The sequence below is a fragment of the Python bivittatus genome, unplaced genomic scaffold, assembly GCF_059951505.1.
Source record: "Python bivittatus isolate LINGU-HERP-01145 unplaced genomic scaffold, Pbiv_v1 ctg000480_np1212, whole genome shotgun sequence".
Classification (NCBI taxonomy): domain Eukaryota; kingdom Metazoa; phylum Chordata; class Lepidosauria; order Squamata; family Pythonidae; genus Python; species Python bivittatus.
In genome coordinates this window covers 40,049,125-40,071,250 of record NW_028277075.1, presented here as the reverse complement: position 1 = coordinate 40,071,250, position 22,126 = coordinate 40,049,125, and the positions used below count along the sequence as shown (strand labels likewise).

The following is a 22,126-nucleotide window of genomic DNA, read 5'->3' as shown; positions in this document are numbered from 1 at the left end:
CCTAGTGTCCTAGCATGTTCTCATCCAAGTGGGACATTCATGAGACTCAAGGGTATTTCTGCTAATGAATAGAATAGAGGCAGATGCTTTGTTTTGTTCTGTTTCTTTTGCTAACTTCCAATTTTTCCTTGACTTCCAGATATAGTGGGGAGTATAAGAATTACATAACCCATGATCCCTGACTGGTTTTGATAATTACACTCTCATACATTATCTAGCCTGATATTTTACAGCTCTACCGTCTTGTTCTATTTCAAGATGAAGGATAAAGGGAAAACTCAGAACATACCGTTTTTGGATTGATCTGAATTCTGGAGCAACTAAAAATACTTCCCTGAACTCAATTAGTAGCTGATTCTGTTTGTTTACAGGGGCGAATAAAGGATGAGAAAAATAACTAAAAGGATTTTAGTATTTTAGAGGGGATCTGTGATTTTGAAGATTTGGGTGATATTACAGCCAGGATTGACATTTATTGACCTTGAAAAAAAAAATGAACCATCGTATGGCATCTTGTAAGCAATAGTTACTGTTTTTAAAAAAAAAAAAAAAAAAAAAATCCAAGTACTTGATGGATTATATTTTTAGTAAGTGACCAAAGGTTAGCTAAGCAGAATCTCCTGCATTTTCTGGCTCTCTAACTAGCAATTAAATAGGTGGGTAGGAAAGAGAAGACATGAAGATTGGTCCCTTGAATGATGCTGTGATGTATGGAGTAGTGGTGAAACGTAGGACTGCTGTAGAGTTAAAAGTGAAATTGGAACTAGAAAAAGTTATAATTTCAGTGGATTTTAGGGCCTAATTAGAAACTTAAATGGAGCACATTTTGCTTTACAGCTCCTAGACAGTATTTCCTAAAAGAAATATGCTATACAAAGTTCATCGTCTTCACTCCATATAAACTTTAGCCACTGAACCAGAATGGGTGGGTAGAAATGCTGAATATTATGTAATGAAACATGTTTTTCTAATCCTAGTTGCTACTGGAATAGATTAATGGTGAGACATCTTTAGCCCCTTAAGGCTAATGTACGCTGTCTCTGTTCAGCATAATTGCTGACAGTTGAGCAATATCTCCACCTATTGGATATTGAAGAAAAATATCCATTATTTTTCAGTTTTCAATAGCTCAGTGCATTTTGGATGAAAGTGTCAGAGACTTATGATGATGGATGGTGCCATGTACACTGTTCTCACAAGGCCAGACCATAAACATTCTATGGATCATATTTACTTGAGTCTCAGCATGAGGAAAGATGGGTCAGCCAATGTGTGTTCATTATTTCCAACAAAGATGACTAGGAAGTAACAGTTAAAATAGAATAGGGAGCACTAAATGGCTCAACATTGGGAAAGGAGTGCATCATACTTGTATACTGTCACAGTATTTATTTAATTTATATGCAGAACATGCCATGAAAAATGCTGGACTAGAAGAAATAGATAACTAGAATTAAAATTGCTGGGAGAAGCAATAACAACTTCCAGCATGCTGATGATACCAGATTGCCACTGGAAACCTTAACAGTGGAGCTAAAGCTTAAATATTGGGTCACATAATGAAAAGGCAAGTCACTGGAGAAGACTTTGAAGCTTGGGGAAAACATTGACAGAAGATAGGGTGGCTAGGTGATAACACAACATAAGCATGAGCTTACAGAAACTCAAAGAAGCAGTTACTGATCGACAGTCCTGATGAAAGTATGTCCATCAAGTCACTAAACATCAGAACAACTGAATGACTGCACAATAACCACTAAAGGTCATATGGAAGGAATCTGTGGCATAGTGCTCAGTTTGGGTTGTATGCTTCTGTTGTGAGATGCCCAGAGTCACTTAGGTGAGATGGGCAGCCATACAAATCAAATAAATAATAAGTGAACTGAACTATGGAAAGCACACCCATTTCTCTTGAGCATCTTAGGAGAATTTGGCAACATTTCCTACATTTTTGGCAGAATAACCTTTTCCCTCTCTTGTAGCATCTCTTCTATGTTTCATTGCCTTCCCAATTTACAATTCCATTAATTTCCCTTCTGGCCACTCAGCACTTTTTCTGTGGTGTTTCCTCTGGTCTGTGAGCTGAGTTCAGAGTTATTCGTGATCCCTGCTTTTCAGATGCATTTTTAAATTTTTTGCTCTTGTAGCTTTGTATTGCATTTATTTATTTGACCTCTAGACTGCTGAAATCATCACAGTTCTCTGTGTTAACAATAGCATGATTATATACATAGACTTAACATATCCATTTTATAATAGCAAATGTAATACAAAAATTAAAACCAGTGACCTAATCAGAGCAATATAATTATTGGCATTCTCTCATCTCATTAAAAAAAAGTCAGCGCTAATCTCACTTCTAAGGGAAGTCTGTTCCATAATATGGGAGGCATTTCAGAGATGCACCTCCTCCTGGCTTCAGCCCCTCTGGATTCATGATAGTGGGGAACTATGACCACTTTTTCCTCCCAAAAGTTCTTAACAGGTTGGTTCTTGCTGAAGGAGGTGCTCTTGAAAATATCCCTGTGCCAAGCCATCCAAATAGGGCTTTAAGGCTACTTATAATCCTCTTTCCATGACTGTGCAAGGGTGTGGCAGTAGCCCTTTCTTTGGTGAGAAGTGATCTATGAAGTGAATAACCTAGCACCTGAAGCCAAGGCTGCATTCATACACACTTCTTCATCAGATTTCACCTTTGTTTGGCTCTTATCCATTTAGGTAATTTGTTTCCCTACCTACTATTCCATGTTTTTTTCTAATTCCAGTAATGGCCTGGCTGACTTAAAAACTGATGCATTCTTGAGCTACAGCATAAAAGTAATTTCGCATTGCTTGAAGGCTGGGGAAGACAGTAGGTGCTATGGATATCGTGTATCTGCAGACATCTTCCTTGATCACCACTAGGCTTTTTTCTTAAGATTTTTTTTAAATAATCTGCAATCTAGAATGATGCAAAATAAAGTATTAACTTCTAGTATCATATTTCTTTGCAGAAATGCCATAGAGTCCCACTTAGATGATAAAAAACATCAGGGGAGGAATAGTTCACTTCGTGTTAAGGAGGCATTTTGGGACAGACCAAGCCACAAAATACTGCCTAGCTGAGCTCTGGGTGTTTTCTTTTTCCAAGTAGTGTAACAGTTTTATAGATGCTGGTCTCTAAATGGCCAATTAGGGATAGTTCCTGGTACAGAATTTAAGAATGGGATGGTTCTCCACAGCAGTAATATAAGAGAATAATCCAGTGAGGTGAGCTTAATTATACTGGTGCTGGTGAGCATGAGATCAAAGGAATGTGTGGTCCTTCTTCAGTTTGTATGATAATAATTGTATAAACAAACTTGTATTTATTGGTTGTTTTAGATTGGAATCTGGCCACAGCATTTCTGTTGGACAGATTAAAAAAACAATAATAGGCATTTGTTGCTAATGGTTTATCAGCTGATACAAACTCAATACACTTTTTCTTTCTGTGTCAGAGGATAGTGTTGTGCAGTGTTTGTCCATTGCAGAAAATATTCTGGTGGCTAGCTGCAGTAAACAGAACTGTAGAACAAAGCCTTCAGTGTTTGTTTCTCCTGACTATTCCTGTTTGGCCACCATTGCACTTTGGAATGCATTACCTTTTCCAACTGCTTTTTATAGCTACTGTTCCAGATTGGAATGGCTTTTTGAAGACAATGAGTTGACAAATGAGAAATGATTGCTAAATCTAACGTTTAATAGGGGGATCCCGTGCTGGCTAGAGGAATCTATGTATTAGATCTCATGTTTTATCTCAAATATTTGAGATAAATATTTGCAGCTACTTAAAGAAGTCTAAACAGAAAACTTGCAAAGCATAGGAGAGAGCCTACGCTTCTAAATAAGATTGTTCACTTTCCCTTTTCTCTCTCACTATTTCTGCGATTTTGTGTTTCTTACATGCTTTCTGCGTTCTTCTGCAATGAGCAGCCTGATCAGAGCTGCCTACTCAGGGTCCACAAGCTAGACAGTAAACCAGTCTTTCCAACCAGGCAGCCAAAGAGCTGTGCTGTTGGAAATCCTGGTTCACCTTATCTCCACCTTACCAGTGAGAAGGAGAATGCTATTCTCTAGTAAGTACTTAATGTTGTGGGTCAGCCTTCTTTTTACATTATTGGTGCTTTTCTGAGGGAAAGGAATTCTGATCTGGATTCAAGCCAGAGCCTCCTTCTGGTTCAGTGTTCTTCCCTTCTCCATTTGTTTCTGAAGGTGCTGTTTCTAGTGAATAGCACATTCAGGTTAGATGGGCGTAAGGTTAAGTGGGAAATGAATTCCCAGTTTGGAACAGGAAGTTATGTTGTATTAAGGATCCATGCTGCTGCTTTATAGAATATAGAATAAAAGAGGGCAATTTAAAGGGCAAAGAGGAAAGTTGAGGTTGAACAAAGACTATGTGGTAACATTTGATATAGCACTGGGGTCTCAGGTTGTGTACTCCTCTCCTATACCATTGAAATGCACTTTTCCTTTCTGTTGCTGTGTTACAGGATAGCATTTTACAGTGTTTGTCCATTGCAGAAAATATTCTTGGTGGCTAGCTGCAATAAACAGAACAGTAGAACAAAGCCTTCAGCAAGGGGATCAAAGCATCAAGGTGGTGGGTGCAGTCCTGTGATAGAAGCCCTATCGTGATGTTTTCCAAACTTCCTCTGCCCCCCAGTGAATACCCATTGGCGAGGATAGGTGTTCTCCAGATCCATAGTAATGATAGAATGACCTCAGGAAACACTGCTGAATCTGATTGACTGTTAATGTCAAAAAAATAATGTTTTGCTTTTACTATGGCAGTGCAGGCTGTGAGGATTGCATTGATCAGACTTTTCTAATTGAGTTAAAACTGCTCACTGCAATTTCTCTTCCACCCTTTGCCCATTATTTCAGTAATAAGTTAGAGCTAAAAGACCATAGTAGTTGCAGTGAAAGAACATAAAAATGTAGCATAACTCTTGCAGTGATTCTTAGTACAACCCATGTAGATTGCATGGATTTCCAGCTGAAAGCTCTGGAGGAAGAATGATGTGCATGAGAGTGGCAACTGTAAGAATGTCTCCCCCCCTCCAAAAAAAAAAAATAGAGAAAACCCTATCCTCTGGCAGGAAGGCAATCTATCAGCCTCACTGGAGGCAGCCTTTAAAATACCCCAGGGAGATGGATGATGTTTGTTATAACTGTTTTGTATAAAGGCACAATAGAGGGACTTCAAGATTTGTTTACAGCTTGAAATCAAATTTTAATTAGAATTTCACTTCACAATTTGGGCTGGGATCCTCTATTATAAGCAATAGCAGAGGAAAAATATTATTTCCCCCAAAGATTATAATGACTAATCACTCATAGGCCAAGAGGTCTCAGATCCTCTTAGCCTTAGCTGCCTGCCTCTGGTCTATAAAGGGAACTTGAAGTTTCCATAGGACCATGTTCCCTCTCACCTCTGCCCCTTTTCTTGTAAGAGAGGGAGTTTTAGTTGTCCTGGGGGCATGAACCACTGTTGGAAGACACTAGTTGGAGGAGGAATTGAAGGGAAAAAAGAGACCTCTCCCTCATCCTGTGATACTGAAGAAGTAAACAATAGCTATGTGTTACCCAGTCAGAAATTCATTGGCCTGTATTAACATCTGAGACTTAAAAGAACTTGCTGTGGGACTACTCCTATCATTTAAGGCAGGTGTTCTGGGTGTGTTGATCCTTGCAGATTGAAACAAAGAATGTATGTGGTTCAGTTTCCAGGTCAATGAAAGTTTGCATGGCATTTATGAAGTGCTGCTTCACAGCAGCCACCAGATTTGCTCTGTTATAGATTTGGATAATTTTGAGACAAGACTGGTTGATTCAATGGTCTTTAACAACCATAACTACTTATAATACCACTGAAAGAATAAGCTATTAGCTTGAAACTCACCTCAATTTAGATATGAATCCAATTGAGCACAGATTTAATTGGTTGAAAGTGAATCCATTACAGATTACATCTATGAAAAACTAAGGAAGATTTGTTTGGATGGATGGATGGATGGATGGATGGATGGATGGATGGATGGATGCTTTAAGATGAAATCTCTCTCTGAAATCTGGGATGTTGTGCATATTTAGTCCCATTGTCTCTGATACAGCAAGCTGCTATGATTTCTCTCCCACATAAGTGATTTTCTGATGCTTAGTTTTGTGAGATATGTACTGTAAAATTTTATGAAACCATTTCTGAACTATGTCAGTGCTGCAATAATAAATGTTTTAGCAGCTATTTTGGATCAAGTGTTTCTATGAGCAGAACTATCAGGGGAGACGTCTGCTAGAGAAAAAAAAAATTGAGTTTTATTGATGTCACACTTTTCTCTGTGGTGTCTCTACTTCCCAAAAAAATTGTCTAGGAGTATTGGGGAAGTTTTCAAAACAGTATGAGGCAGTATGAGGATGCCAGCATACGCAGCATCTCCCCATTCCCCTTTTCCCTACAATCCTGTGAGGCAGGTTAGGCTGATAGAGAGCGACTGATCCAAATTCACCTAGTGAAATTCAAATGCTGAGGGTGGACTAGAAGGTGAGTCTCCCCAGTGCCAGTCCAACACCTTTACCACTATACCACACTGGCTCTATAAACTTAGAAGAGGTGCTTTGGAACATGTGGGAGCATGAATATAGCACTTGTCCATGACTCATTAAAGCAGCTGTACTTTAGGAAGGTTCCTGTTTCTTTTTTTGAAAATAATTTTTATTAAGAATTTTAATTACAATAGTAAAAACTAATATAAATTGAACTTAAGAAAGAGAAGAGAATGGAAAGAAAGGATAAAAAGTACAGAAATAAAAGAAGAAAAAATATATAAAGAAACTGAATCAGAACAAGTACAGGTAGTCCTCAACTTACGACCACAGTTATTACCTGAATTGCTATCACTAAGCAGTGCAATTGTAAACTGAGATGTCATGTAACTGCATTGCTTAGCGATGGCAGTCCCGGTTGCTGTTCTTAACCGAGAATTGTGGGTCATTAAGCGAGTACCCACCCCAATCCAAGCCGTTCCGGGCTTGGTCCCTCCCAGCCCCAAGCCTCAATAAGGTAAGGGACTGCTTTCAATCCTTCCACCTGCCTATCTCCCACCCATCTCTGCCCTTTTGGCTGCCCTGCACCCTGCTTGCGTGGCAGCTAGCAGTCCCAGAGCCATGTGGCTCTGGGTCTGCTTGCCACACCCCGGGAAGCTGAAGCTGCCCGAGCCCAGTCTGAGCTGCAGTTGCCCTTGCCGCCCTGCACTCTGCCACCTCAACTGACCTTCACCGTCTTCTTGTTCCTGCTGCTGCTGAGGCATGCCTGGTTTGACTGCAGGGTCGGGCTGGAGCTGGGCTTCGTGTTGCAAAAAATATATATAAATAAATAAAAAAGCAGCCCCTGAGCCACAGCACAAAGGGGCTTTTTGGCATGCCATGGTTTGGGCTGACTTTTACTTTGTTTTTCTTTTTGTAGTACAAAGCCAGCCTCAGCCTGGCCCAGGGGGGCACAGCACAAAGGGGCTTTTTGGTGTGCTGCGGCTCTGGGGTTGTTGTTTTTTTCCCACAGTGCAAAGCCCAGCCCCAGTCCAGGCACACCTCATCAGCGGGACCAAGAAGATGGCGAAGGTCAGCTGGGGCCAAAAGGGCAGAGATGGGGGGGTAGATAGGTGGTGAGGGTGAAGCACCCCTGTGGTCATACGTGTGGGCGGGCTGCTAAGTGCCTGAATTTTGATCAAGCGACTGCAGACGCTGTAACAGCTGTAACTTCGGGCATGGGTGGTAAGTTCCTTCATTCAGCACCATCGTAACTTTGAATGGTCACTGAACAAATGGCCGTAAGTTGAGGACTACCTGTATAAACAAATTTAATAACTCTTTACCCCCTATAAAGTTAAAACAGATATCTCTTCATCCCATATCCCATTCCTTATCTATAAGTGAATCCATAAAATATCAACTTTTCAATCTTGGTGTCAGCAAAAGTCCACAAAGGGTTGCCATAACATTGCAAAAAACAAAAAACCCTTATTTTAACCTTGATCAAATAAACCAATTTTATATTCCTTTCTTTTACTCCTAAGAATCCTAAGCTTTAATTCAGTGAAATACTGTCGTAGGATTTGATTTCTCTTCAATTCTTTTTTATTCCATCACACAGATTTCTTCAAGGGTTTAACAAGCTTCTTTTGTAGATCTAATATGAAAACATTTTCCAGGTCTTTCTCTTGATTTGTCATCTGTATTTCCTTTTTAATTTTTAAAACTTCAGCCCGTTTCTTTTGTATACCCAGTAAAGCATTTTTTTTAACAAATCATTCTTTTGATCTGTCATTTGTAGTTCCACTTTTGCTACTTTCTCTGTCTTGTCAGATAAAATTTGTCCCATAACTGTAATTCCTGTCATTACTGACAGTGTTGATATTGTAATTACTAATTTCTGGCTTCATTCTTCAAAGATCTCCTTTATTATTTCTGATGTTACAATGTTTGGTCATTTTGTAAGTCCCAGTATTAACTGACATTGAAAACAGGCTTGTATTTTTTTTTTTCTTCTGCTTAGAAACTTTAGTCCCCTCTAGTGTCCAGTTTCTAAAATCAACACTTATCTTTGTTATGACTTGCAATAACCAGGATAACCAAAATAAGTCTGTTTCCCACAAAAACCTGTTTATTTTTATAGTTAATTCCAAAATCTTACAGTAAAAGTCAATATTTGAAATTTATCTGGACCTTTAATCCATTTATAACTTTCTTAGATTAAAATTTTATTTAGCTTTTTGCTCATTTCAAATTCTTTAATTTCTTAAGCTTATAAATAATTTTTCTTTTGTTCAGAGTTGAAGATAAACTCACCCGATGAAGACTTTCCAAACTTGTTGTTCTGAAGGTCTCTAATAGCTTTAAGATAGTTAATAGCCTTATCTGGAGAGGTTCCAAGGAACCGGTCTTCTCACCAGTAGAATCACTGGTTTGCAAACCTCACTTTCTAATCCCTTTGCTGCAGTCATCAGCTCCGCTTTCGCAGGGTCATCTTCAGTTTGCCATACCTCCTCCAGAAGCAGGAAGGTTCCTGTTTCTGATGCAGCATACACTTTGATAATCATAAAGGAGGTGGAAGAAAGAAAAAGTGGTACAGTCTTGTACATCAGGGGCAGGTAGAAAGTAGAGGAGAATCTATCAGTAGACTTCTGAATGATATGCAGTACATTAGCAAGGATTTTCAGTTCCCAGTTAACAATAGTAACTATAAAATGACTTTATTTAAAAGTATAAGCTTAAATGCAAAAATGTTGAGGTGAGCAGACATGAAAGGATGTGTGTTCTGGTAGTTGAAGCAAATTTCTGGTTTATAATTCTTTAAGTGTTTGGAATGGGCACATGTTTTTTGCTTGGGGGACTTAGGGTTTGACAGCCCCTCCCCCTAAAGTAATACTTAGTTTGCCTGTGCTTGTATTATAAGTTTAGAATATGTGACCTGTAATTCTAGCCCTATCATTCTTGTAATTGAATGTACTAAAAGTTGCTAGTTAGATCCATGTGAATTGCTCCTTCATACGGAATACTGTTGGCCAGTGGAATTGCAAGAGGGCAGTATCCGCTTCTTTCATCCATTATCTCCATTACCTAGATCAGGAATAAAGAATCAGTTGCTGTCCAGCTGTAGTTGAATTAAAGTTACCGCTATCTCTTACCACTGGCCATGCTAGCTAGAGCTGCTGGGAACTGGAATTCAGCAATATCTAGAACCTTACTGGTTCCCTCCACCTACCTTGGAACAACCCTTTTGTCAGGGAGATAGAAGAAATGCCAGTGAACTCAAACTGGGCAGCTCACTAGATCAATGATTGTAATCAATGATTACAAAAGTTTTCTCTAAAATAATATCCACCAGAAGCATTGAGACTACAGCCCTCAGAAATTGTAATCACCATGTGCATTGTAAGGCATCAAGTTGGGAAAAGTTGGGTTGATAGTAGAGATGCAAAATGACTGCTTGAAACAAAATGTATGTGTCCAGACTTTTGAGATACAGAATTTCAAGTGTTCTGTCATAGAAGAAAACCTTAAATTAGATCATTCTGGTCTCAAAATGATGCATTCTAAATGTTACGAGCTTGAAAATGAATATATGTATTCTGAGACTTTGTTCGGACAGAACATAACAAGCTTGATTGTTTCAATAAAATATTTCAAGTGGGGCTGTTTTGTTAGGTCTGCATGTAGAATTGGCAGTAAATTTCCCATAGATAAGTTTGCTTTGCTTTGTCACCAATGCTTATGCTCAGATAATGCTGTTAACTCTGCCCATAATACAGTCATTCTGAACTGTGTGTGATGAAAAGTTGCATCAAGGAAGAAAAGACACTTCTGTGTATGATTCTGGGAATATCCAGAAGGATGAGTCCACACACAGTGCATGTACAGGATAGGGATAAGCTCATATTTAAATACAGAGGACTTAGGGGTGGAAATCTAGCTCACTGCTTCATATTTATCCTTTTAAGTGAAAGACAACTTGAGGGATTACGCTGCAATAATGTCAAAGTTTTACAATGTCATAAGTTCGTTTCTGGCATAACTTGGACTTCTAACATAGGATTACCCTGGCGCAGAAAATTAAGCATTATTTATTGTATAACTTGTATTTTATTTATTCCACATATCCTCATCACTCATATATTGCAACTTGTTAGCAAAACCAAAGATGAATATTTATATGTATACGTTAAAAAGCGATTATGACCTTCCTGTTCATTGAAACATTGCACTGAAAAAGGTAACAGATTGCATTTTAAAATTTTGAATGCAGAATTCATGTAGGGAGATTGTTTGTACAGTTACATATTTTAAAACTATCCCTATTGAGGGAAGCTAATATGCCTTTCACAGAGACAAAATCATTGCCCAAGGATGGTTTTGGAATATTCCCTGAGAAACCAATTCTTGCAGTGGTAAACAATCTGTGATGAACAACATGTCTTTTTCCCCTTATTTTCCAGAGAGACGGTATTACAGATCTCGTTACAAACCCAATGGGCTGAGCATCTCTTCTCACACAGTGGCATCCCGACAGGTCAGTGAGACTGCCTTGACACCCCTGACTGAACAGGAAGGTGAGGCTTACCTTGAGAAATGCGGGAGCATCCGTCGGCATACTGTTGCCAATGCTCATTCTGATATCCAGCTGTTGGCCATGGCTTCTATTATGCACTCAGGCATGCTGGTGGAAGAGCCAGACAGTGGCGACCAATGTCTCCTCTTGCAACCCAGTTTGAACCACAGGCAGTTTTCTAGTGAGCCCAGCATAGCAGATGGACCAGAAGGACTGGGCACCCCAGGCATAGAGGAGCCTGCAGAACTGAATTGCACATCTGTCTGTTGAAACAGAGGAAGAGACCACTCGTGCACAGCAAAGCAAGCCATTGTTCCTTTTCATGTTGCTTGGATCAAGAATTGGATCTACAGGGCACATCCTGGAGCTGATTGTTTTCTTAGGCTCTAATATTATGAGGGGCCTTTCTGCTGACTACAAAGGTACAAAGTTGGTTCAACTGCAACTTTCCAGCACTGTCTCAGAGCAATGGTTTCTCAAAGTTATTTTTTTCCAGCTAGGTTTCCGTACCCACAATTGCATTCACTTTTTGTCTTATCCAGAGGGTAAAGACGGCAATCCTAGTTTTATTCTGCCATGCAGATTAGGAAGATGAACTTCAGTGGTGGGGACAGGCAGGTATCTTTTATCACCTGTGATGTCTTATGGTAAATATAAGGAAGCCAGGTATAAAATCTTCAAGGCTGTTGCAGGGCAATGAACATTCTCATAATTTGGTGCACGCCTAAATTATAAAAAATAGGAATAGTAAAACTGCTTCCAGTCTCCAGTATTAGAGCTGTCCAGAGTAGCCAAATTCTATTCTGGGTGAATAGAATAAAATGGAAGCAGTAGCTGAAAACAAACCTACTGTTGCTAGCATGTTGTTTTGAAGTTTTCTTTTTCATTGCTGTACTTCTCAGGGATTAGTTTCAGAAAACTATTGAAGCATTTTAGGGAAGGTATCTGCCTGCTTGTGTTAGCAAAAAAAAATAAAAAAAATAATAACACCAGTGCTGAGCTGGTAAGCATGTAATAATGGTTTAGTGCTACTGGAAGGATTACCTTCTATAATTTAGTTGTTGGGTTTAAGACTGACTATTCTGGAAGTAGCTTCTATTGATATCAGCAATGAAAAAAGGTGGCTTTGGCATTAGATTATGTTAGTGGTGATAGCAAACAGAATTCCTTCCGCTAGCCTTTATTGTAGGAAACCCTCCTGCTGTGCATAATTTCCATACAGAACAGGGAACATCCATGGCTGCTGTAGAGATTGATTGCTGCAAATATCAGGATCAAGTTAGATGAGTTTTTTGGAACCTGGATAGTGGTGCTGCCTTTAGACTGTTGGCTCCCATTTCTGCAAACATTTCCGTATACCTTTGGAATCCAACCTGCTATTTGGTAAGTAGGACAGGGAGAGAATGTTCTTCTAAGTCTTGTGGCTAGTTGCCTTCCTCCTCCAGGTGCTTGATATTGATGCAGTAACGGCCTTTAATAACTAGAATTGATAGATTATTTTTTTAAGAATCCAATTTCCTAATATATTTTTCATATGTGTAATGCTTGTTTGGCAGTGATTCCCTTCTGAATGGAAGTCATTCACAATCCAAGGAGAAGGCACATTTCTACCTATTGATGCAGATAAAGGAGTGCTATTGGGTATGCTAGCACAATCCTACCATAACTTATTTAGCTGTTAGAACTGTGAAAATAATCTCATTATGCCAAAAGAACAGGGCAATAACATTTGTGTGGAGAATGTGGGATGTGTGCTTTTCCTGTCAGTTCTAAGGCTCCAAAATAAACATTTAACAAATACTACCCAGGTTCTATTGTGTATGCAACTTTCTCGTCATAAAAGGTTCAGTTAATTAGGAAGAGCAAGAACATTTTTCCACACCCACAAGACCTGGAGCTCAACATGTTTGGAAGATGCAAGGTTAGGAAAAACTCTTCTGCTTGAAAGCAACAATTAGCTTGCAAAGAGAGCTATTCTAAATACCTGGTGGAAGTAGACTTAAACCAGACATCACACTATTTTGGGGATGAGAAAATCTGGAATTTTGAGAGGGTGTCATAGTCATGCTGACAAAAAAGCTGCCATAGGGAGTATGGTCTGTCACAAAACACTAATTTTTCAGAAAGCAAAAAAACTAAAAAACTTCCCCAACAATTGCAAATACAAGGCAGAACTAGATCCAAGTTCCAAAAATACTCTTTTCAGCCCACTATTCTGTTTCAGCATTCAAACTGTAGGTAATTTGGCTGAAGAACTGAATGTAAGGGAGATATATGGGCAGAGCCCCAATGCAAAATCATTTATTTGTCCAAAAGCATAACAGAGTTTCAACTTTACAGATGATCAAAGAAATATAGACACAATGGCAGAGTATTTACTTTCATGAAATAAACCACAGGCAAGGCATACGTACAAAAACCCATAAAAATCCCTTTTTTAAATTAAGCAAAAGACATACAGAAATTCTTTTCAGACCTATCAGCTGTTAAGAAACAAAGCTTTGTTATCTTCTTTGACATTTTCATGTGAAACAGCTTTGAGGCTCATTCACATATTTTCTCTTTTTTGCATATGACCAAGATGGAAATTTAACCATCTCTGACAAGTACTTTTCACTTTCTCAGCCTTTCTGTTGCCTTAATTCTCTTAAAATGTGTTTTGTGGCTTCTCTGCACCGTAGCCTCAAACCCAAACAGACAACTACCATTTCCACTGCTAAAGCTGCATGCTAAAAACCTTGGCTCCCTTCCAGGAAATTGTGGTACAGAAAAAAGAAATCAGTAGGCATGTAAGACAGGAAGGGACTAGGGTCCACCAGTAAAACAGACATTTAGTATGCGGTATGGTTCTCCAGTTTTAGCTGGCAACATCCCTAGTTAAAAATTTAGTGTAGGTGAAGATAATCTCCGTAAGGACTCTAAAGTAGAGGTAAGGAACTGAGGTCTTTGTGGCTGGGAACTGAAGTCTGGCAATTTCTCTATGACGGCAGGTTTCCCATCTGAATTCCAGATAGGTGCTGCCTGGCAGAATTGGCAGTATCAGACGACACAGCCAATATACCAGGTACCCAGAAAGACTGATAGATTTGCACTAGCATGCAATAGTAGTTTGCAGTTTGACTTTTACCCTTACCAAAAGTAGAAGGCCTGGAAGAAGTATACAGTAGTAGTAAATAGGTGTATCTGAAGACTTATCTTTGGGATAAATAACTTCTATAGCATTCAGCACGCAGAAAAATTGAGATCACTTCCCCCCTGTTCAAAGATTCTTCTGTCTCACTCTCTAGCACTGCTGAAAGTCTCTGGCCCTCCTTCAGAAGAAGTTTTGTCTGTTTTCAATGAAACATTTTCCACCTCTGCTTCCTAAACTGAGTGCCATAGCTTTTTTTTTTTATCCAGTCATCTTCGAAAAAGCAGCTGATCACCCTATTAATTTTTAATATAGGCTTTTGTTTTTGGTGCATTTGAGTCTGTTTTTGACTCCTGGCAACTGCCTAGACAAGTCCCTGCAGTTTTCTTGACAGGATTTCAGAAGTGTTTGCAATTGCATCTTTCCTAGGACTGAGAGAGAGTGACTGGCCCAAGGTCACCTGGCTGACTTCATGTCTAAGGTGGAACTAGAACTCAGCCTCAACCCCAAACAGACAAGGGCCTCTTGCTTTCTAGCCTGGTGCCTTAACCACTACACCAGACTGGCTTTTAATGGCTGTTAATGAACTGCTATTGACCTTACAAATAGCACTAGAGACTGTTCAGGGAAAAAATAGTATGTAATATTGTTTTACTGCTGATAGTTTTAAATAAATTGGGGGGGGGGGCTACATTGGCAGAGGGTTTCCACTGCAAGCATTTGCTTTCTAAACCAGCAGAATGGCTAATAGTGAGGAAGAGGAGTATGGTTGGCATCTGGAACAGACATCTGGAATGCTAACATAAAATATATGTCCATTTATATGTAGTATTAAAAGCTTTTCAGGCCATCTATACATGCAACTTTGTAAATATTTGGATTACACTGTGCCATTTCCCAGCACAGGAAGCCAGCCGTATCACTGAGATCTCTCATTCCAGCTTTTCTAGCTCAATGGACATATTTGGAGTCTTTTTAAAAAAAAATATATTGTCCCAGTGAAGGGGACTATCAATTGGTCGAAGTGGCTGGTGTGCCTAGTTACAAAATACTATTTTTTCATGTGGCAAATAGGGAGGTAAGAAAAGATAGGTCCCCAAAAAGCATCAGTCAGAGATGGCATTCAAGTTCCAAAGCAGAAACTACTACCATGAACTCACAATTTTTCTCACTTTCTACTTCACAGAAGGCAAGTTGGTGGAATTTAGAAACAAGTAACTTGGCCAAGAAACATTACATGGCTGAGGTAGGTCACCAAGGCACAATACAGATCTCCAAAAAGATAGATTGACAATGCTCAAAGCAGCATATAAACACAAGCAAAATGCCTGTATAATACTACTTAACACTTAGAAAAACAGGCAAAATACACTTCTTAGTCTTCCTAATTTTTAGCCCATTGTTTATCATTCATAACCCATCCTGCATCCCTTTTTATCTGAAAATGATAAACAACAAAAATACTAGGCTTAATACATTATCTTTGCATGAAAATTTTGGGATCTGTATAGTGCTTAAAGATATTCCTGAAAACAAAACTGTATTGTTAAAAAAAATATATAAAACCAGGAAAGGTACAGAACCTAGTTAGCACCAAAGGAAGCATCTGCAGACACATTACTACTCATAGGAATTCCATTCAACGAGTACCTTTAGGATATCATCTTACAGGTACATTATATCCCTAAATAATTCAACACATTCCTAGATATATTTCAAAAAGTTTTTATTTGTGGATTAGTGCAAACTTTCTAGGAGGCATCCCTTTCATATCCTGGTAACGTCATAGGACTTGGATTTCCAAAACTATCTCCCACCAACCAGCATGCTGGGGAAAGCTGACTAGCATAATGCCCAGATGGGATAGCCTAGCAGATTATCATTTTGGAAGTCTTTTCAGTTTATTTTTTTCCCTCCTAACCTGAAGAAGCTGAAGTCTTTGCTAGATAAAATGATAGCCTAAATGAAGCTAAATGTAGAACCCATTTTGCATTTTTTTAAAAGGAGAGGAATCTAGCTAGGTGGCAGTACCTTGGTGACTTTGGTTGATCTCAGAAAGCTAAGCAGGATCAGACATGATTATTACTTGGATGGGAGATTGCCAGGAAACTGCAGTGCTGTGGGCCAGCCTAAGAAGTTGGAAAAACCCTTCAGAAGAAGGCAGTATCATACCACACTAATTGAGGTAACTGAAATGTTCATAGACTTGCTCAGGCTTGCGATAGAAACAGCGGAGATGGATATAGGATCAGAGGAGGATGCTAATTCCAAGGGTTTGGCTCAGAGAGATCAGATATGGAATTTAACCTATGAAATCTAACCTGGCAACTTCTGCATTTGTTCTGTCCTGCTGTTGAAGGTACTTTTAGTGACTTTTGATTTTTGTTTAAAACCATCATCTGCTCTAGATTTAAGTGTCTCTTAACAAGGTGGTGAGGTGTTGCTACTGGAAGGTTCCCTGACATGCTCAGTTTATTTAAGAGGTTGTTTCCTTGTGGCTGCAATGCTTATTTATATCCTCAATAGCTGGATTTCCATTTAGTATTTATCATTAAAGCCTGCAATCTGAACATAAAAGGAAACACTAAAATCTAACTACTTGGCAAATGCTGCAAGGGAAAATTTCATGGTATACAGCAAGTGTGTGTTTAGTTAAACAGGTCTGCAGCTGGGCCAATGAGCAAAATTTTAAAATCCTTTTCTTACAAGTGACTAAAAATGTCATTTGGAGCTCTTGAAAGCACTTATTCTGACACAGCTGGGTTGGACTTAATAGAATAATACTGCCCCTTTGTGGCCACTTTAGTAAAAGACATGCTCATTAAAAAAAAGTTGGCTATTATGTCAAGCTCTTTTAGAATTCTGTAATACAAATTTCCTGCATATTCTGAAGTTAAATGGAGTGCTGGTAATAACTTATTAAATATATTATCTCAGTTAATGAATTACCTTAAGCACACGAACAAACCAGTGTGCAGCATGCACATAGCAGAAATACCTGGAATGGGAATGAAGAGCAACTCCATCTTATGTATTCACATCTCTGATGCCCTGCTACTGACAAAAGATTGCACAAATGATGCTAAACAGCGCCAAAAACTAGAAGTCACACAGCTTGTGGTTAATAATGGTATTACTTCACCATGAATAGCTGAACCCAGAAGCCAAAAGGTGTATTTACAATTGCTAGGTGTAAAATCATTCCTTCCAACATTAATAGCCACTGTCTTGGACTGTTCTCTAGGAAAAAAAGTTGCTAGTTTTTTTATCCTTCTCCATTTATAGGTTTATTACACAGAGTCAGTAGGAATGCAAGCATATGGCACTAGTAACCTTTTGGTTGCACAAAACAGCTGAGGAACATTCTAGCAGAGGTGGGGTTAATAGGACTTTCCATGTGTCACTGGACCACAGTTCCCTATATCGCTCCTCATTAGCCGTGCAGGATAGAACTAGCAGGAGCTGTTAATCTCACCTGGAGAGAGAAATACTATTTCTGTTCTAGAGATCTAACCAATGAAATAAATTTAACTAACTCTCCTCCTGGAGATGCATAAACATCCCGACCAGGGCACCACCTCCTCCCTCCTTGTCCAGCATCACCCTATACTTCCTTTGTACTGTTTGGAATATTGCCTATGAAGTATTTTAATCTAGGACAATAATACCAAATTGGAAAAAAATGTTTTAAATTGAGTAATGGTAGTTCATTTTTGTACCTGAACATAGACCACTCTTGGGGAAACAAGGTTAAAGACAATTACCGCTTTCCAATTCAAGCTACTGTAATCTGTTTGCTCTATAGAGTCTTGCCCTGAATCTGGTACGCAGTGTTCTGTTGGAATATTCTTTATACAGTATCAGCTTTGCCTCCCTCTACAAGCAACTCTTCTCACCAAAGAAGTATGGCATTAACATGCTACACTTAATACAGACATATATAAGCCAAGAAGACCATGCTCGTTTCTCCCAGCTCAGTCATACTTGGATTTGTTGAATGTTGTCTTATTTAATCTCTTGAAATAAGGAATATTTTTCATTATGAATTTTATTTTGAAATACCCAACATTTCTGAGCAGTTACAAATTGCTCATTCTCTCAAATGGAGATATTTGAGATGCAAGGCAAGCAAAATTATCAGTAGCCACTGGGCCTTGAAAAAGGTTTCTAACCATACAAGTTACAGTTAAGCATTTAGAAACACTATAGCAGATGGTTCTCCTGTTAAACTACTGCTAATTCACAATTCCCATTAATTCCAGCCATTATTGACTACAACTGGGGAAGGAGTTATAATCCAACATCACTGAAAATTTACACTCATCCCTATAATACAGCATCCAAAACACTGCATATTCCATTCCAGAACTCAAAATAGTTTTTTATATTTTGCTTTTACTTGAAATAGACTATTTTATACTCAAATGCACTTTATTATAACCAAGCAGGAAATGCCCCAGTTTCTCCAGGATTTCCTTTTGCGTTCAAAACAGGAAGAGGGAAATCATGAACACACATGCATTAAAGAAATCAAGTTGAACAGTTCTGTAAATGAGAAACTAATTGCTAAAGTTAATGTCATTTACCCATTAAAACAAATGTTTGAAATTATTTTGTTCCATCTGTTATTGACAGCCAAACTGTAAGAAACACATGGACAACTTTTGTATATATAACTCACTGATTGACAAAAACATTATGAAAAAGCTGTATGAAAAAATAAAACATTTTAAAAAGCAATTTGCTGACTAGGCATTACATAAAATAATGATCCAGAAGACTTCCTTGAAGTATAGCAAGGAAGATTTTGAGATTTTGCCTGTGAATGTTACAAAAACAGTTTGTTCTGTCTTGTGTTTGGGTCTTTTTAAATTCCTATTTAGTTATCTACATTCAAGTCCTTTTGCACATAAATCTTTGACACAACTTTAAACATTTTCTGCAATAGTATTAACATAATGGATTAGTTTATTATCATCAGTAGTAGTATATGCACATATTAGTGCAATATTTTTAAAAATATTTAATTAAATATTTTGTTAAATATTGTTCTGAGGGATTAGCAACATTGACAGTATGTGATATTTTACTGTAGCTTTGTTACTACCACCTTTAAATTAGTTAATTTAAGGCAGAGACCCTGCATTTTAATTTAAAAGGCACTTCTTCCTTGCAGTCCACTTGCAATGTATGTTTGTATTTGGGTGCCTGGTTCAACACATAATAATCTGAAACCTCAGTGAAACAGAAAACCATATTCCAATCCTCTATTTAAAAAATTAGGTAAGTATTTTGATATTGTATGCCAACAATACCTAGCCTACAAGTTGTCCCAGCCCCATTTATGTTATTCCCAGAGTTCCATGTTTATGCTGAAAGAGCTCTGTAGTAAAATGGCAATTATAAGGCACTTTTTTTTTTTGAATGAAGACTTAAAATAGATGTGTTTAGCCTCCCAGAGTGAAAATACTTCCCCGCTTTCCAAAAGCACATAAAAAGGGCAGAAATCTTGTATCTAGCTCTCTACACTATCTGCAGTTCTCCAGGCTACCCCCCCCCACCAAAAAAGAAAATGTAGTCCCTAAATAGAAAAAGCTTTCCACTTCCACCCTATATTGCAATGCAGTTATCTAGTTGTAAAGCAGTTGTGACAGAGTGTACAATCCTGAAAGAATATATTCACAGAAAATTGACTTCTATAGTAAGCAGCAAGAAACATGTTTTCATAATACTATTCTTTTAATCAGCTATATCTGATCTAAAGAAAGAATAGATACCTTATTCAACTTCTATATATCCTAAGGAAATTAGAAGTTTTTGACACACAAATACAGAGATATAAACAGATGGTGAACAATGGCAACTGCACAATTTTTTCATCATACTGAATGTTTACATGTAAGCATAAAAACTGCTGTTACTACTTTAAATGCCCAAGGGAATGGAGAGGGGGGACTTGGGACTCTTCAGATCTTGCTGGACTACAGTCCTGAACGTACCTGACTACTAACCATACTAGCCAGGCCTGATGGGAACTGGAATTTAAGATAGCTGGAAGTCTGAGTTTTCTGCTCTTCCACTCCATGCATCTGCCACTCCATGTGTCTGATCAAGTGAGCTATAGTTTATAAAAGCTTATGCCTTTTTAATGAACTTGGTTAGTCTAAAAAGGGGCAACCAGACTCCTAATTTCTGCTCCTGTCCTACAACTCCCAATATGTGACAGAATATAGAACACTGAATAAAAACAGTAGCATCCTGCATAGAGCTTTACAGTCATAATAAACACAATATACAATGAAATGGATGGGGAGATGGAAGAAAGGAAGCTAAATACCAATTAATTAAAAATAGAGATATCTAAGAGATAGATTAGACCTTCCTGATGTCTAGTAGCAATGAGTTCCAAAGGGCTCAAAGACATTGATTTAAAAAGTAGGATAAAATACTGCTAGTGATGGAAAATAAAATTGGATTAAATAATAGACAATGAGTGCGAACATTTTAAATAGCAATGTTTAAATGTATTCAACAATTTTAAAATAAATGTTAAGCTGAGACTGCACTCTGATATTCCATTATCTGGAAATGTAATGAGTCTGGCTTCTTAATAGTTGTACAGAAGACTGTACCATGAAACTGAAGTAAACTCACAGATAGTAATTACCTCCTACCTTTATTTTTACTTTATTTTATCACAGAAGGACTAATAAAGATCTGAAATAGCAACTGAAAAAGACAGAATAAGCAATCTACTAGTTTATTAACTAAATGGAATATTATTTCTTAAAGGTTAATGTTTATTGCAAGAAATTACTATTCATACCCACATGCCCTGGAAAACTGGGAAATAAAGAAACTTGGTTGATTTTTTTCCTATCAAAATAGCATTGTAAGTATGCAGTACATTGATAAATTGTACTATATAACACTGCTGTACATTAAAATGTCTTAAGATGACAGTATTTTTTTCTTAGCTTACTAGAGATAGGTAGAAATAAATTCCAATAAGGGAGTGACATTTACTTTTGGATAAGTAAATGAAATATATCACATTAAGAGTTATTATTTATCACACTAAGAGTTATTATTTCATCAAAAAATGACATCCCTACAATTAGATCAAGTTTAAATGAATAATCTACAGTTCTTTTTCATAAGAAAAGCATCAGAATAGAAGATTAGGTACAAATTAGTATTTATAAAGATCTGTACTCTGAATAGAAAACCAATTCTATGAAATAATGCACATTTTCAGTGCCTGGGTTGGGTGGGAGTTTGGAAAAGGTGATGTCTTTGCTCTCAAGTATCCCTTCTACAAAACTGTAGAATACACAACCTTAAGTGTTACACTCATATACTCTGCTATTATGGCTCCCAAGAATACTTTATTTCACTCCCAAATGCTTGGGAAACATTTGCTTCCAATAGGCTTTATCTCCATTCACTATCCATTTCTCTTCATAGGCAGTGTTCTGACAGGCGCACTCAAAATCTGACAGGTCATCTCAAAATTTATGAGTATTTTTCTATGGCTGCTTCATTGCTGTCTTTTATTCATCTGGAAGGCAAGCACCATACTTTGAGTATTCTTATAGGACTGTAAAGAAAGATTAAGCTATCACAGTGCTACAAGTTTACCGTCGTATGTTCACATGGAGTACTAGTACAGATTTTGGGCTACTGACTGTTGCCTTGGTATGTATTGGTATTTTTTTTTTTTCAAGGTAATGGTAAGGCTGCCTTGATTTTTTTTCCAGGCATCAGAGCCATACTTCCATCCATTAATTAAATTTGGCCATGACTCCACAAATTTGGCCATGACTCCACATATCACACAGGTATTATTGAGAGCACTTTCACTAAAAAGATTC

The 22,126-nt window shown here is 38.0% G+C and overlaps 1 protein-coding gene across 3 annotated transcripts in view; it reads left to right on the top strand.

The window, feature by feature from the left end:
* PRR5L (proline rich 5 like) overlaps positions 1 to 19,066 on the top strand; it is a 70,562-nt gene extending 51,496 nt beyond the window's left edge. For all 3 annotated transcript variants that reach the window (XM_025171066.2, XM_088145771.1, XM_025171068.2), the window contains one exon: positions 11,010 to 19,066. In XM_025171066.2, coding sequence (XP_025026834.1) covers positions 11,010 to 11,392 — 383 coding nt within the window. In that variant the 3' untranslated portion in view covers positions 11,393 to 19,066. The remainder of the gene's footprint in view (positions 1 to 11,009) is intronic.
* The last annotated feature ends 3,060 nt before the right edge of the window (positions 19,067 to 22,126 follow it).